Below are 14,768 nucleotides of genomic sequence, written 5' to 3'. Positions count from 1 at the left end.
AAACAAATAATATTTAGTTCAGTTCATATGATATTTTTTTTAAATAATTAAAATCCTTTTCCTAGGTAAAACAACATACTCTCAAAGCAACCAAAATCCTTAGAAATAATGTCACTTTGTATTGCAATGTTGTGAAAAAATGGCAAAATCCTTTGAATCCTCAGGCTGTTACATCATGAATCAACAATTGGAATAGCAAATCATTCCAGGAGTCTATTGGACCTGGTAAACACCAATGTAAACAATCAGTCTGAACTTTTTCATTTCCACGAGAAAATGGATGGAATTGCCTATATGAACCTGGATGGCCATCGGGTCTCAACAACGAGAGTCGCGTCGTGTCGAGAAGCTTCAAAGTTTGGGCCTTTCCATTTCTGGAGCTAACAATCTTCTGAAACTCTTCCAGTTCAATATTCCTCATTGCTATATCCACATCTTTCATATCAACCTCCCCTCCTTTATAGGGCACTGTCCTGTTGCATTGCCCTCCAGTGAACCATTCTCCATTCTCAAAATGATCTGGTGTGGTGGTTCTAAACAAAACAAATGCGTTGTGATGAGAACTTGTAATGTAGTCAAATACCAAGCTGATAGCTTTTCGATACGCATATTCAAACCCGAGGTCTGTCACGTTCTTTTCCAAGCAGTTATGGCAGCCGATCACAGTGTCGTTTTCATAGTATATAGCAGACTTCAAAAACCATTTCCCACCAGCAACTACAACATAGTCAAGATCCTTGTACTGGGATGTCCATTCTTCGTTGAGCATGTCGACATGCAGCTTGATCTCGGAACTAGAAACTCCATTTATATCCTCAAAAATGGCTGCTTTGGTTAGGAAGGGAGCCCAAATGACTGAAAGTGTGAAGTTGTGAGATGGGAAGTGCCATTTTTTGGATCTGTACTCTTCATCATGGTAGACCTCAATCGCTTGCTCCACCTGTGGACATTGCCACTGGACTTTGATCACTAAAAATAAAACCATACTGAAGACCAAACAAATCAACAGGCAAAATAAATGATGCTAAAGAATAAAAAAGAACACGACAAGAACCAAAGTCAACTATTGTCTATTTCTAAAATGTGGGGTTTTAAGATGTGAAATCCAACCAGATTTCATATACAGTGAAGTTTGGTCCGCCATCAATATTCTATCCCACTCTCTAGAAAAAGAAATAGATAATTGAAATGGGTAACACTTATAGAGTTAATAATTAAATGCACATCAACATTTTTAAATAATTACAAATATAATAAAATTTATCAATGATAAACTGTTACTGATGAATTTCCATCAGCGATTGATTTCGAGAACTAAATCTAAATTTTGTTATATCTGTAAAATCCTTTTGTAATGTGCTATATCTGTTAATATTTTGAGCTTGATTGCTATATTTGAAACGACTCCCAAAAAAAAAAAAAAGCAGGCTGAGTCGTTGGATTGTTAATTATTGAGAGTTATAGTAGTTGGTTGATTGGTGAATTATTGAGGATGCAAAAGTTGATGTGTTCACTGTAGCAGAAAGCTAAACATGTTATTATGATAATGGCAGCATAAAGGAAGATGTAAAATTAAGCTTCCTTTGCTTCTAAAGAAAGTAATGTGACAGGGAAATGGACATGGGGGTCTATGTTCTAACCATTAAACATAAAATACTTTATTTCCTTTTCCACATTCAAGCCAACAATTACCCGACTGATCTCGCCTGTTTAAACTCGGAAACGATGTCGAAAACAAGATTAATAATTGGTTGAGAGTTGATTGAGTTGAGGTTGTACCTGAGAAAGAATGCAAAGCAATGACTGAACATGGTTACGTTGGATGGAATCGCCAATGAAAGCCCATGATTTGTTCCTCATTAGATGAAGAAACTTCCCGGGATCGAACCTCGGCAACTCGCAGTCCAGTGGTTTCCATCTCCAGTAAAGATAACCGGTGTCGGGCCGCCCGTTCCGCATACAATTCTGATGAGATTCAATGACATGGCAACTCTCATTTGTGTAAGAAGGTCCTGTAGGGTCTGCAACCCATTCCCCCACAAATATATCACATTCTGCACTACTATCTGAATTTCAAATAAAAACCATAATCAGTGCCCTTCAAACTTCAAACATACAAATTTAAGCAACAAAAGTACAGATAATAATGTGGATTAAACATTTGGAAAGCTACTACTCAGATTGACCAAGCATTTGTTTGTGTTTCTTTAGAACAGAACATAACACAGTACCACCAAATCAAGTATGTTTCAATGAAACTAGTTGTCTCTCATTAACTTCAATTCTATTTGTCTAAAAAAACAAGCTTCGTCAAAACATCAAGAAGGTGGTTAACTTAAAATGTTGAAATTCAGGTCAAAATTTTCTCACCATTTTGAGGTTGGATTTGAGCCAAATCTTGTAAAATGGGAGTGGAATCAAGAGGAGACTCTGCAACAGTGTTCTGAATTGAGGATGAAACTAGTTTGAAAGAAACAGAAAGAAAAATGTGAAATGAAAGAGCAGCAAAGAGTAAAAAGAGGGCACATTTTAGAACAACATATCTATGCTTTCTGAAGAAAAATGGGTTATGGGATTCAATCTTCATTTCTCTATGAGAATGAGAGAAATTTAGAATGAAGGGATGAAGTGAAAAAAAGGTAAAACAGAGCACTTAATTTTGCAACCAATCAAACAAAGCCTTAATTAAGAGGGAGTTGGGGAATTGGGATGTGAGTTTAAATCTTTGATTTTGAAAGGGTTTTGAGATGATGGTGATTGGTGGGTGTAGATGGGGATGTCGAATCAAATCCATAATGTAATTACTAATCTCCATTATCTTTCTAAGTCTCTTTTTCTTTCTTTGCCTTCTTAGTTCTTACCCTCATAGATAAGCTTCTTTCTTTTTCTTTGCTTTTTCCCCTCCATTATCACCTTTAAGCTTTTTGTTTTTCCTTACCCTACCCTTCACTTCACTATTTATTCCATGAGAATGACACATTGTGATTCTCCAATAACCATTGGAAGGGTATTTGAAATCTAGTTCTTGTTTCTTGTTTTTAAATATCTAAAGATGAAACTGAAACCTATTTCTGTTTGAAAAGAAATATAAAATATAAACTTATTTGATAATTATTTTTATTTTTTATTTTTTTAAAATCTTTTTATGGTTTTTTTTTTTAATTTTTTTTCTTTTTTCCTTTTTAGAAGTTTAAATATAATTTAGTTATATTATATCAAAAAATATATAGCATGCATTTACATATATAAATTGAAAGCAATAATACAATTATTTATATTCTTCCAATGTTGTCCAAAATTAATCTGTCATGTTATATCTTACTTAGTCATTCACTTTAAATGATATTATTATTAATTCATACCCAACTCAGTTATATTACTTTGACAATGTGATTGTAAAATATTGAAGTGAGTCTAAATTATGTTTAAGAAACAAAATTTATGGATGACAAAATTCTAATTGGTTCTAAGTGTACTAAAAATTAAATGCCAATGAAATTCTAAATTGAAAATTGAAAATTATATAAATATACATACTTCAAAATTCAAAATAATATAAAAATTTAAATATTGAAAGTTTTAAAAATTGAAATTAAAATAATACATAAATATAAATAATGCATAATTAAGAAATTAAAAAAAAAAAAAAAACAAAAACAAACAAACAAACAAGTGGTATCTTTTTTCCCCTTATTTTCTTAAATATAATTTAGTTATATAACATCAAAAAATACATAGAAGGCATTAAAGTATATAAAATAATCACAATGAAAATATTTACATTATTTAGTACCAAATAATTTCATTTCTTTTTTAAAAATGTAAATAAGTCTCAATACGAAATTAAAAACAATAATAAAATTACTTATATTCATTGATAAACTTCTATCCATTTTAAACGATGATTACATTTCGTGTGAGATTTGAAAAATTCACACTAAAATATTCCAACCCAAAATTTGGATGCTTTGAATGTTCCATTTATGTAAAATTAAGATTTGAAATTTGCATGACTTGAAAAAGCAATAGTCTATTACATCTTTTTTTGAAAAGAAAAATGTTAAGAACATCAACACATTAATTATAACAGTAATATCAGCATTAATTGTTGATAATTTCTTACCTAATCGCACAGTTCCTTTTGATATTTTTTTCACTAATGTTGTTACTCAACAATAAGTGATGTTCCATTCTTTTTCTTCTTCACATATCAACACTAACTGTTACTTTTATTGTATAAGTTTTTCAACATAATTTGTTACTTTATACTAATCACTTAAGGCATTGATAGATTCAATGCATGTGAATTGTTGTTCGAATTCATGTTTTCTTTTAACTGATTAGGTGCGGAAAAGAATAACGACGTAAAAGCATATTACTAATAGTCGAGCCTCTCACTAGGATAGGTTTATATCACTAATAGAAGTTTATTATCTATATGCATATCAATGATAGATTTATTATTACTAATATAGTTCTATCGCTAATAGAAGTTTATCACTTGTCAATGATAGAACCATATCACTAAATCCATATCAATGATATGTTTCTATTATGTCACTGATAGAATTATAATACTGATAAATTACTTTTCAATGATTAGAAGTTAGAAGGATTCATGATCAGCGTGAAGAATGATCCAAAATCCAAATCAAAATGCCAAGAAATAATAAAAAATGAGACGAACGATTCAATCACTTTGACGAAGTTTAATGAGAAAAATCAAAATCAAGAAGAATCAAAAATCAAATCAAACATTTCAACAAAAGAGACGCATAATTTTCTATTAGATTATAATTGAGAAATACAAGACAAATTTTAAAATAGACAACCTTAAAAAATATGAAAGTATAAAAGAATTTGTTAGGTTATCATTCCTTGTGATATAATATGGACACACATAATAAAAATGACTAACAAATAATTAAACAAAAAATAATGGGCAGGAACTAAATGTTGAGTTCATCAAAATTTTAGAATTTTAAAAATTTAGAAGTCGACGTTTACAAATGAAATGAATGTTTGTGAATTAAAATTAATGATTTCAAGGGTGATTTGCGCACAAGGATATAATAGGAATAAAGTAAGATAAATTAGGAGATCTGGAAAATGGCTAGATTTATAATTCTTTTAAAATAGTGTTATATATCTAATTACAAATCGTAAAAGTGCTATCAATTGCAATTAACCTAAAAAAATTGATACAATGATTTATATCCTTCAATTGATGTCGAAATTTGATAGGCAATGTTATATTTACTTGGTCGTTTACCTTAAATGATGTTGATTCATATACAATCCAATTATATTGCTCTAATAACGTTGTGGTAAAATATTAAAATGAGACTAAATGCATGTTTAATAAGCCAAATTTATATATTGAAAAATTTAAATTAGTTGTAAGTGTTCTAAAAATTACTATAGCCATAAATGATTGAGTTTGAGTTTCAAACTAATTTGATTGTTCTTTGATTGATTTTTGTCTTTGTTATTCTAGCATGTTTGCTCCTAATGCTATTGGACATTTGACAAATGTTTAAATGATGTTTACTTAGTTTCTTACTTGAGAGAGGAATTTAGGTTAGATCTAATGTGTTAGACTATTGTTCAAATATTGCACGAAAGTGATAGGTGATTAATAAAGATCAATTATGAAGGGCATTAACTGTTGCACCTAATTAGTTAATTGCAAACAGATGAATTGGTCATTAGGTGTTAGAAAGGGTTGAGCTTGAAAGAGGATACCTTAATATTAGACTTCTAGTCTATGATTGACATTAAATTAATCTAAGGGTTAAACAATTAATTCAGTTCATCCATTGACGAAGGCGATTGACTAATGTGTATGTATGATATAAAAATAAATAGAGTGGTCTAGTACAAGCAAACACTGGCAATAAGTAATAAACTTAAGAATATTCCAAGTATCGTATCTCACAAGACTAGATGTAATTCAACTTCTCCTCTAACAATGTAAACAATGAAAACTGATGGTAACAAGTATAAACAGGGCTTTTGGGTGATATGCAGAATATTAAAGTAGACAAGAAATGGAAATAGGGATTTACAGTCAAGCTTCAACTATTAGACCTTATGCCATGAGCTATGCAGTAGCATCACATCGTCAGCGACCCAACATAGACAGAAAACTTTTCCTATTTGGTCTTGTTCTCAAGTTCTCTAGGAGCCTAAATAGCTAAGCCTATATTTATGACTAGTTGAATCTTAGATCACTCTATTGTTCAAGCCTAAATAGCTAAGCCTATCTTTATGACTAGTTGAATTTTAGATCATTTTCATGCAATTTCTAAATCTTATGGTGTACCTTAACTCTAAAATTACATGGCAATCCTATCTCTAGTCCACTAGCATATTAAATTTAGTGGCTAATTCAATTTAACAAGATAACATTAAACTCAACAAAGGAAATGTGAAGGTCAATTCAACATATCAACATGATGATTTAGCATTTGCCCAAGCCATAAGGTCTTAGTATTTCTAAGGTCTTAGTATATCCACATGATTGAATCCGTTTGAAATTTAGCTCATAAATGGAAAAGAATAAATAACTTCTATTAATTCAAAAGTCATGGATACAATGGATACGCTTGAAGAATAAACAAAAGAGAAATGAAAAGTACAAAAGGAAATATCTAAATGAATACTAGAAAATACATTCATAAGACTCCTTAAGGTGAAATCTCTCTCTAAGCTCACCAAGTCGAGTTCACTTCTTTTAAAGGTGAATCCTCTCTCTATACACGTTTTTATGGGTAGAAATGACCTAGAACTAGGGTTTTGAAGAGGAATTCTCATTCTAAAAGGTTTGTTGAATGAATTTGGTGAAAATTCTTCCAACTGAACCTTCTTTTTTAATGTTATTTATGCATTGCTTAAGAACTAAGCAGATTTAAATTAGGAGTGATTTGATAATATCAAAAAAGTGTTATCTCGCTCAACTTAGATTGTGCTCGTTTTAGTATCTTACGTGCTTATTTGATGATTTTGTAGGCATCAAGCATTTAGGATGTAATCGGGTCTTTTTGCAATCAGGCCTTTTTACTTACCTACCAATCGGATCAAAGAGGAGGCATAATTAACACGTTGTCCCTGTTTCCAAGGTTGCAACCCCTAGCCTCAACATTGCGCAATGCTAAGAGACAATAGTTTAGGGTAGCGTGGGCTGCCGTTAGCAATGTCACGATGCTATTGGCCTGTTATAAATAGTTTCTTTCCTCTTTTAGGCTAAATTAGCTCTGATTCCCTGGATTTCTCTAAACCCCTTTACCCTCTTCCTACTATATGTCTTCTGTATTTCATAATTTGGGTTATATTTTGGCTAATATTAAAGCTTGGCAATGGCATTAAGTGCCTAAGATAAAGCTTCTAGCTTGGGACTAAGATAAACCCAATTGTCTTTAGCTGAGGATTGCTTAAACTAAGTTTCTCATGAATGCTTGTGATTCTTGTCCTGATCTACATTTACATGCTCTGTGTTATGTTTGGTTTAAGATTGACTCGCTAACATGTAATTGTTATATGTTTAATCATCAAGCTATATGAATTGAAGTATGCTAGTGTGTTAATTAGGTGTTTAATTTATAGCATGGCAATATGATTTAGGCTATCCAAGTGTTTAAGTGTCTTAACTTTCTCCAAATCTTAATGTGGGTATTAGATTTTCATTGTCCGCTATCGTGCCCAGTTAAATGAGCATCTGGTTTAATTTTCCTAATTAATAATTTAGTGTGCTTGACGTCGCCTTTACAAGCAAGTTACCTAAGTACTTGCATGATTGATTTATTGAAATTAGATGTCCTGAGACAATCGAAAAAATTTGACGAATCCAGATTCCTAAGCTACACTTTTTGACATTTGTAGTTCCCTTTTAAATCCTGCATTTTTATGACTGCATACTTCCTTTTGTTTTAGGTCACTTCTAAAAGAAAGCACATTTATTTACCACTGCCAGTGCCATATTTAACTATTTTTGGGGGACATAATTGTCATAAGATATTGTTTAACCATAACACAAATATGGGGAAACAAACTGAACGTCTCTTATAATAACCTTTTTTTCATTGCAAAGGCTTTACTGGTTCCACAAGTAAATGTTTTGACAAATAATCCGAAGGTTTGAATCAATCAACAGAAACATGCCCTGCCAAACAATGCAACACAACTATAGCCCATTGATCATCTAAGAAAGCTAAGTGCATATTTCGAAAGATTTTAAAATGATTAAAATCATTTTTATCATATTTAAAATTATTCTAAAACACACTGTTAATCACTTAAAATTAATTTAATATTTAATTTTACACTTTCAAATGCAATTTTCATATCATCAAAATTTTCTTTGAACGATTTGTTGCATGTTTTAGAGTAATTTTAAAAATGACAACTTCAGAATCACTCCTAAACATGCCTTGAGATAAAACTAAACCTATAATATACAAAGAAGAAATGAGTCTATAAAGTCTCAACTGATGTTGAGAAGTGAGCCTGGAATCTCATTTCAACAAAAAGCATGATTCACTGCTGAAAAGGTGGAAAGTCTATAAAGTCTCTTGGCAATCATTTCTTGTGTTGTAGGCCCACTTCCTAAATTGTTCATAACTTCACTATAAAGTCTTCTCAAAATTCGCAACTTTTTTCATGGCTAAGAGTATTTTATTGTTTCTTCAAGGAAATAGCTTGACTTGACCTCCAAAAATGATTAGCAGCTTTAAATTAATCAACCAAACATAGATAATAATATCAAACCACCCTTGCTTCCATTATGTTAAAAGAGGCTCCTCACTCCCATTGCCTAAGAAACATGTAACTTTATACATACATATAAGTTTGTTGGTATTGTCTAATAGATTATGCAACGCTAGTTGAATTTTGGTGGTGAATAGAGTAGTCTTGTTTGTTTTTTTGTTGAGGGTGCATGAAAAACAATCTTTACAAGAATAGAATGGCTCAATAAAATACTATTCTTGAACTGGGAGATTTAGAAAGGCAAATCTACAAGAATTTTATATTTCAAACTTGAGTTTTACTAATGTAACCCACACTACAATGTAAAAGAGAATGAATTATAACAATTGGCTGAAAAGGAAAAAAGGAAATGAATGTAAAATTCCTTCCTCGTCAAAACTGCAAATTGGTTAACGAAAAATCAAACTTACAGATCGAAAGAAGAGAAAGGAGTCGATTTGTTCTGTGGCTGCAAATTGGCTGAAAGAAACAATTGGTTCTTACCTCACATTCTGGTGCAAGAGTCGTTTCCTTTATACATTCTCTATGACAAGTTGCAACTTTCAAATTATTTCACACGTAAGCCAGGGATATTCTTGAGACCCATCTTCCCAAGTACTAGTTTGGGAATGGCCGGAGGATTGTCAAGTCCCATGCTTCGACTGAACTCATTGGCGAGTTCGACTAGTCTATACTTGTCCCTTCCTACCGTCTTGTTTGAGTTATAGTAACCAAGCCACGCCTGGTATGCTGCTTCTTTATTCTTCATCTCAACATGAGCCAGAGCTCGGTCCACCTGTTTATATTTGATGTTAGAGGTTCACACAGATTCTTAATCGATTTTCTTTCAGTAATTGGGAAAAAAATCCAGCAAGAAAGAGAGACCTTTTTCTTTGCTTCCAGATCAATTAGGGGCATAGGAGCTTTTGATATAGGCAAGTCCTTAACCGTAGACAAAAAGAATTCTTCCCAAGGCGCTAGCAACAATATGCCCTGCCCTTCTTTGCCTTTACGCCCTGTTCTACCAAGTCGATGAATATACTGTTCTCTATCAGCAGGCAAGCCAACCTAAAGCAAAGAAGCTTTTTGGATCAAACTAGTCTACATTTCAAAGTCCAGTCTAAAAAGCTCAAGTTGTGATAAGATAAAAGTAAAGGTAGTATTTACAACAACTTTCTCCTCAACATGTGCTAGGTGGTCGAATGAGATCAAATTACCTGTATGACAAGGGTCACATCGGGATAATCAACTCCACGAGCTGAAACATCTGAAGTTACAAGGATGAGGCCTTTTGACTTTCGAAACTCGTCAGAAACCCTGGTTCTGTAACTCTGCGGTTTCCTAGAATGAATCTCTCTGATGTTCAAGTTTAGCTCACCAAGAAGGTCGGCAACCATTCGTGTAACCATAGCAGTTGTGCAGAATACAAGAACCTGCATCCATCAAGAGATCAATTAGAATTCCCTGAACAGGTACAACAAAACAGGAGAGAACATTCTCATAACAAGTTTACCTATCCTAGGAATAATTAGCTAGCATTATCAATGATTTTCATCTATAGCATTAGTTCATAACATTTTCAGATAACAACTTTGTTTCACATATGGAGAAGATTTGGAGAATAGTGAGCTAGGAATTAAATATCCCCATTATAACAGATAAGGAAATTGCTAAAACCGAGCTATTGTGTAAATTTGACAGCATGATTGAAGTTAATACCTTATAGTCAACGTCATCAGCAATATGTTCTTTAAGAATAGCATAGAGCAGACTAAAATGCTTCTCCAATGGAGCAACAATTTGCATCTGTCTCACCTGAAATGATCCAGTTGGTTATTATATGACCAAATTCATTCCAGATGGTATAAGAGCCAGAAGATGATCCAGTTGCTTATCATAGACCTACCTGTGCATGTGTGTCCTCACTGCCTTCTTGAATTGTATTGACAAATTCATGATCTCTTCTCAATGCAATGTGACTGATTTGGCGGACCTTTATTCAAGAGGAATGTTTAGCATTTAGTATTTTCTTACGTTCAAATGAGGGGGTATGATGAGAAACAAGTAACAACATCGCAAAAGCAGTGAATAAATACCTCATCTGGTACAGTGGCAGAAAACAGAAGAGTTTGCCTTTGTTTTGGAACTGCAGCAACAATCCTCTCAATGTCCTTGCGAAATCCCATGTCTAATAAATGATCAGCTTCGTCAAGAACAAGGACCTTGACACCCATCAGTCTAGTTGCAAAACCTGCAGTATTCTCTATATGATCTTTCAGCCTTCCAGGAGTTGCAACAAGAATCTGCAGTTCCAAGTTTGTGAAATTTTAAAGGTATCACCACCATCATCTTATTGAAGAAATCGGCATAAAACTGAATTTCAAACTCACTGATCAAATTCAATGTATTTTACCAGCTCAAAGTGAATATGCAGCATTCAGTAGTGCTAGTGGTAGTAGTAGCTAAGCTAATTCCAAAATATTAAGCCACTTATTATCAAGATATTGAGCTTGCAAAACATTCAGGGTCATGACAAAATTATGTCTAACATTCAAACGGTTGGTAACATATCTAACTTCATGCTACTTTGACCTAGGAAAACTAACCTGGCAAGGGTTTGCTTGCATGCGTTTCTGTTCAAGGGCAAGTCTTGTACCTCCTATTACAACTTGAACGCCAATAGTAGGGTGGTACTTCAAAAGAGTATTGGCTTCAGTGGCAGCCTGCGTGGCAAGCTCTCGGGTTGGGCATATAACAAGAACAAGAATTGGAGGCCGCTTCTGATCACCATTAGGTGGAGACTTCACAACAACTTCAATTGAGGGAAGCTGAAATAAAGAACTTGAAAAGTTGATAAAGTAAAAAGTTGTATGATTCAAAAACTGAAGGGAAAATAAAGACAATAAACTTCAAAATAGTTCTTTTTTAGATTATGTCAACAATAAAGCAACATTCCGGTAATCTAGGGGCACAAAGTAGTAAATTAATCAGTATTGTTTCATTCTATTAAATTGTCTTTCTTTTGAACTATCAAATGGAAATGACCTATTGCGTAGGATCATCATGTAACTTACCAAAAAAGCCACAGTTTTGCCAGTTCCTGTTTTTGCTTTGGCAAGAACATCCTTACCTAGAAACACAAGTGCAAGTACCTCGGTAAGAAGAGCAACTATGCAGAGACTTAAGGGAACTAAATGCATGTATGAAATTTTCAGGGATGCACTGAATTGTAAACCCTTTTGAAAATGGTCACAAAAACTGTGGAGTAGAATACTGAAAAAATCAGACAGTATACTTAATTTTGAAAAAGAGGAGTGAGTGGTATTATTATACATTAAGGACGTAGTTTAAGTTCAAGCACTTAAGGAAAAGAAACTAACCTTTTAGTATTAGAGGAAGTGTGGCCTCCTGTACTACAGTCATCTTCTCATATCCAGCATCCTTGATACCCTTTAATGACAAGGGTGATATTGAACACTGATCGAATCTGCAGGCATGAATAGCAGTCATGCATCCATATAGACAGGCCACAGGAAAATCATTTCTTTACACTCACATATGCCTTCCCATTTTGCTATTTTTATTTGTAGGAAATAAAAAGATGCAGACCACCAGAACTTCGTTGACTATCATGGGCAATTTGCCATTTTACTTAAGGTTGCAATTCTCAATTGTTCATTGAGTTTCTGTTAAAAGAAGGTCTGATTACCAAATCATTGGTTGAGAGAATATATTGTGGGTGGAGGGGGATGTTATAAAATCTGCCCGGATGTTCAGAGAACTTTGAAGTGGCATGAGAAAGTGGTTCCCTTTTTGGCTTTTATTGCTCGGATAAGTTTCCAACGCTAGAAACTTAAGAAGTTTGAACCCGTTCTTTCTTTTGTTATAGACTAATTTCAGAGTGCTTGTTCTCCCTCCAGTTGGTTAGTCCTGGAGCCTTACCTACTCGACTACTTTCAGATTTGTGGCAATTCATGGTCTCTTATTGAAATGAAAAAAGATACCAGTTTACGTAGAACAAAAATTTGAAATGAAAAACATGAGTAATCTTTAACTAATTGATAACGCAATATGTGCTTAAGAAAACAGAAACAAATTGGAAATGGACCTTTACAGTTTTATTTGACGTACCTAGTTTCACTCAAATACGAGTCAGACCTTCGTGGGGGATTGCGTGGTCGATCCTTTTCACTCGCTTTCTCCCCAGATGGGAACAAAGCACCAGTACTTTTTCTCAACAGAGAATCGTCTTCGTCGTCATCGTTGTCGTCGTCGGTACTATCTTCATCGCTTAGAAAGTCCCTAACACTAGTTTTAATTCTGCTTCCCTCATCATCATCATCTTCCTCGTCCTCCTCCCTTTCACCTTCACTTGCAAAACGGGCTTGGTTCTTAGACTCCCTCCCACTTCTCCCTAAACTATCACGACCTGGAATCCGTTGATTTCTTGAATTAATCTCTCTCGTCGCACGTCCTCTCCCAATCGAAGAATCCACATTATCTCTACGAAAAACACGACCATTGCTGCGTGAGCGGAAGTCTTCTCTCTCGTCTTCATACTCACGCTTGAATCGCCTAACATTCCCTGAATTCTTCGCATACGACTCCATTGAAGGGCCTCGAGGTCTCCGACCCTCTGAAAACTCCCGTAACTCGTACGACTGTCGATCCCTCCCCCTCTTCAACGGTGGCGACTCCCTATCCCTTCCTCTACTACGCCTATGATCTTCTTCCGACTCTTCATCGCTCGTGATTCGCCCACGAAATGAGCTGGTTTTCAAGTCGCTAACCCAATCACTCAGTTCAGCCTCATCCTCAGCAAGACTCTTAGAGCCACCGAACCTTCCTCTCTCGGAGCCCCTAACGGGGACGCTGCTCCGTCGGACTGCTTGGAAACTATGCGAAGGGCGAGAAGAGAAGGCCACAGAGGCGTACTTAAGCTTGAAGGGGAAGACGCGAGAGAAAATGGGAATTGTTCGACATTGCCGAGTGAAGGGTTGGAGCTTCATTAGGGGAAAACGAGCTAGAGGAAATGGATGGTTGACGAGATGGAGGCGAGGGAGAAGCTTGATAGGCATAGTAGAACTTCCAAATTCCTGGATTACCGGCAGCTACCGGAGACGGTGGATAGGCGGAGAAGATGGGTGAAGGAACGTTGCATTAGGGTTTAAAGGGATCCGAGGATTGAGGGTTTTGGGGTTTAAGGTAATGGATGGATACTCTTCTACTGATAATGAAAGATGTTTATCTTAAAATTTTGCTATATTTATAAATGAGTTGATTCATTTTTTATTATTAAAAATTTATAGCGTGTTCGTAAATTGGATTAGGTTAGATTGGGTTTTTGATATTTTAGGCCCAACTCTATAGTTCGATTTGTGTATTTTTCTAACCCAAACTAATGTTAAATTATGAACTCGAACCGAACCAAACCAACCCATAAAAAATAGGTTGGATTGATTCGATTCCTTCAAAAAAGCTTGGAATCACCAATAAAAAAACACATAAGATTCCACAATTCACGTGAACGATATCCAAAATCTATTATAATAAAACAAGTTTCCAAAATTCACAAGAAATACCATAATGTCTACAAAATTCAAAACATTTCCAAATGTCTACAAAATTCATAAGACTATAATGTCTACTAGGGATGTTCATGGGTTGGATTAGGTTGAAAGACTTTTTAGACCCAACTCAATTGTTCGAGTTGTAAATTTTTTCAACTCAAATAACCTTTATTAAAAAATGAAACTAACCCAACCCAACCATGAAATATTTGGATTGGGTTGGTTCGAGTTAATCGGGTCATTTATTTAAAATTTTATTCTAAAAAGAAGCAAACGTAAATATGTAAAAGTCTAATTTAATTATTTTCATATATTGAATTAAGATTAACAACTTAATTTCAATTTATATAGTGAAAGTTTTCTTTCTAAAGTGTAAAGAAATTACTTCTAAGAGTTGTTGAAGAATAAATTATTCAAAAGATATTGGAATTAAATAAAATTAAAATCAATATA

The 14,768-nt window shown here is 33.9% G+C and overlaps 2 protein-coding genes across 2 annotated transcripts; both read right to left on the bottom strand.

Moving 5' to 3' along the window:
- Positions 1–99: 99 nt before the first annotated feature.
- On the bottom strand, positions 100–2,888 carry LOC120086967 (protein trichome birefringence-like 26). The gene is made up of 3 exons (XM_039043796.2): positions 2,371–2,888; positions 1,780–2,066; positions 100–940 (listed from the first exon to the last, which is right to left on the bottom strand). The coding sequence occupies exons 1-3, from the start codon at positions 2,585–2,587 to the stop codon at positions 161–163; spliced, it is 1,284 nt and encodes a 427-aa protein (XP_038899724.1). The 5' UTR covers positions 2,588–2,888; the 3' UTR covers positions 100–160.
- A 6,109-nt stretch (positions 2,889–8,997) lies between these two features.
- On the bottom strand, positions 8,998–13,980 carry LOC120086251 (DEAD-box ATP-dependent RNA helicase 31-like). The gene is made up of 10 exons (XM_039042799.2): positions 12,877–13,980; positions 12,126–12,232; positions 11,820–11,875; positions 11,352–11,573; positions 10,842–11,048; positions 10,652–10,738; positions 10,465–10,560; positions 9,963–10,178; positions 9,631–9,813; positions 8,998–9,541 (listed from the first exon to the last, which is right to left on the bottom strand). Exons 1-10 carry the CDS (start codon positions 13,821–13,823, stop codon positions 9,314–9,316), a joined length of 2,349 nt encoding a protein of 782 aa, XP_038898727.2. The 5' UTR covers positions 13,824–13,980; the 3' UTR covers positions 8,998–9,313.
- Positions 13,981–14,768: the final 788 nt, after the last annotated feature.

This window comes from Benincasa hispida, chromosome 9 (genome assembly GCF_027475165.1).
Source record: "Benincasa hispida cultivar pf3 chromosome 9, pf3_genome.v1.1, whole genome shotgun sequence".
In the NCBI taxonomy this organism is placed as follows: Eukaryota; Viridiplantae; Streptophyta; class Magnoliopsida; order Cucurbitales; family Cucurbitaceae; genus Benincasa; species Benincasa hispida.
The sequence above is the reverse complement of the archived record's forward strand: the minus strand, read 5'-3'. Positions and strand labels throughout refer to the sequence as shown.

Coding starts and splice junctions, on each gene's coding strand:
- LOC120086967 (XM_039043796.2), bottom strand. CDS start 2,587: ATGAAGATTGAATCCCATAACCCATTTTTCTTCAGAAAGCATAGATAT. Junction 2,067..2,370: donor TCAAATCCAACCTCAAAATG/GTGAGAAAATTT, acceptor TTTGAAATTCAG/ATAGTAGTGCAGAATGTGAT. Junction 941..1,779: donor TGCTTTGCATTCTTTCTCAG/GTACAACCTCAA, acceptor CAATGTCCACAG/GTGGAGCAAGCGATTGAGGT.
- LOC120086251 (XM_039042799.2), bottom strand. CDS start 13,823: ATGCCTATCAAGCTTCTCCCTCGCCTCCATCTCGTCAACCATCCATTT. Junction 11,876..12,125: donor ACTTCCTCTAATACTAAAAG/GTTAGTTTCTTT, acceptor TTGTGTTTCTAG/GTAAGGATGTTCTTGCCAAA. Junction 10,739..10,841: donor CTGCCACTGTACCAGATGAG/GTATTTATTCAC, acceptor TCTTGAATAAAG/GTCCGCCAAATCAGTCACAT.